Source organism: Haplochromis burtoni, unplaced genomic scaffold (assembly GCF_018398535.1).
Source record: "Haplochromis burtoni strain Fernald_Lab_line unplaced genomic scaffold, NCSU_Asbu1 Contig_10, whole genome shotgun sequence".
Taxonomy (NCBI): domain Eukaryota; kingdom Metazoa; phylum Chordata; class Actinopteri; order Cichliformes; family Cichlidae; genus Haplochromis; species Haplochromis burtoni.
The window spans coordinates 1,829-4,073 of NW_024582371.1; the positions used below are offsets into that span (position 1 = coordinate 1,829).

At 34.8% G+C, this 2,245-nt stretch overlaps 1 protein-coding gene across 1 annotated transcript in view; it reads left to right on the plus strand.

Annotated features, from left to right (window-relative positions):
* Positions 1-2,245, plus strand: part of LOC102288881 — a gene marked incomplete in the record, with an annotated part of 4,067 nt that extends 1,822 nt beyond the window's left edge. Inside the window, 3 exon segments of the mRNA XM_042228664.1 lie at positions 1-230; positions 372-548; positions 632-2,245. Coding sequence (XP_042084598.1) covers positions 1-220 — 220 coding nt within the window.

A 2,245-nucleotide genomic window follows, 5' to 3' on the forward strand; every position in this document is an offset into this window, starting at 1 on the left:
CAGAATCGAAGTGCTCGTAGCGAGCATAAAGAGACGATCCCAGCGTCTGTACAAAGACACCGATGGAAATAAAGCCCGTGCCAAGATTCGTCGCAAGATCAGAGAAGAGAAAGGAATCTTGACTTCTGCTGTGGAAAAATACAACAGAATGTTTCCAGACAAAGAAACTCTGTGCTTGGAAGAAATTCTGTCTGGTGACACAAGCTGGCCGTGGCAGTAGGCACACAGCGGTAGTTGTACATATATGTTGTCTACTTTCAGCATATCTGACATATAATGAAACCCTAAGCTTCAGGTGTTGACCTAAAATCATTTAGACTCCAGACGTTCTTTGTGAATTGATTTATAACTTTGTTATAAATGCATTTCAGACTCTGTCAGCCTTACAACAAAGAGAAGGGCATTCGATATCATCATGGCAATAAGAAGACTTGAGGAGGAAAAGAAGATTCTTGTTACAGAGATGGACCATCACTGGAAATCTCTTTCAAAATATGATGATATCCTGAAAGAGCTGTCCGGCCTGTTTTCCAGTGAGATATTTAAAAGTATGTATTTAAGTAATGCATACAAAACACTGACTGTTTCTTAAGGCATTAAAGCAGACTAAATTATATGTTCTATTTTTAAGGTTCGCATTGTGGCCTAAGTGAGGAGGGTTTGAGAGGTCTACAGAGCATCATCCTCAGAAAACGACAGAATGTGAAACAAAACAAGCTGCACGCAAGACAGTGTTACATGCAAGTTTTGTCAGGAGCAAAGAACATTAACCTTGATCATACTTCCGACGATGACTTTTACAGTGACTCTGAATTTTCTGATTAAAGTCTGTAATAAATATCTGTAATATATCTGTTTGTCCTCAAAGTTATATCAACTTCCTACTTTGCAGGTTTAATGCTTGGGCCCCCAATTTTTTCAAGTTGGCCATAGACCAGTCATTGACAGTGCATTCCCAAGACTTCATCACATCAATGCATTGCATATAGTTTTTTACAAAGACAGCTGGCACATTTTTATTTAATGTCATTCGTAGAGCTAAAAACTACCCTGTTACACTGTTTTTAAACATGCATTTTGGTTATACATAATAGTACACTGTTATGTATCAGAGGGAGATTTTGTACTTTTTACATTTTTGTCATGTTAAGTTACTGTAATATATTTTTGGCTCACAGAATTTACAAGACATATTGAAATGTGATTGATAGAACTTTGTAAGCAAATTTCAAGTATGCTTGTCACAGGTGAGAGTTTTCATTCTTGAGTATTTTGATGTACATGTTAAGTATATTTTCATGGTATGTATCATTCGTATCAACAGTATCAATAATGTTTGAGTGCATTACTAGTACTTGTGCTTATTTTTAAAATAATCATACTACAGTACAGTTCAGCTGATTCTGTCACAACAACCCTGATCCACAAATTAACTTTTGGATATATAACTTTTTTTGTTTAGTTCCAGTTGTACAGCGATGTGCTCAACCATATATATTTTTTTTAATTTAGAGTATTAATTGATCCAGTGGTTACTAAGCCTACAGTGTCTTAGGGTGGACCAACATCATTGTCATTTTACCCCCACCAAATTTCATTAAATTGTCTGTATCACTGTAGTTTATTTGTTTTTATATTACCAATGACCACAATCAAATAAAGTTGAAAAATAACTGTCAGTTTGATGTTTTCATGCAGTTTCAATGGATCATTTTGTCACCACAGTTAAAATTTAGTGACATTTATATTTTCATGACAAAGACATAAAACACATTTCTGTTTAATATAGTTATGACTGTAGACTTGATATGTAAAAACTGAAAATGACTGCCAATCATGTAAGTAATTTGTGAAAAAGAACGTAGAAATCTATTTTACAAACAAAAACAATTTCTTATTATGCAACCCTTTCAATACTATAGCCCACACCAGATCAAATTTAGGTATTTGTGACACATACAGCACATACATTTATTCCACAAAAGGAATAGATGGATGGCCACTATGGAGAAAGGCAGTCCTGAAACTTCATCAGGAGGACAAATCGTGTGCATCAACTTCACAGTGTCTTTTGGTCTTTTATCAAAAGATATTTGCCATTTTTTAGTTTCTTTTAAAGTTCTTGGTTAGGTTTAGGGATTAAAGACCAAATCCAGATTATAATATAAAAATATTGAGACACATCATCAGTAGTGGGCCTTGGATTCATTGGGTGTTTTGGCCCTTACCAGTAGACACCCTCATA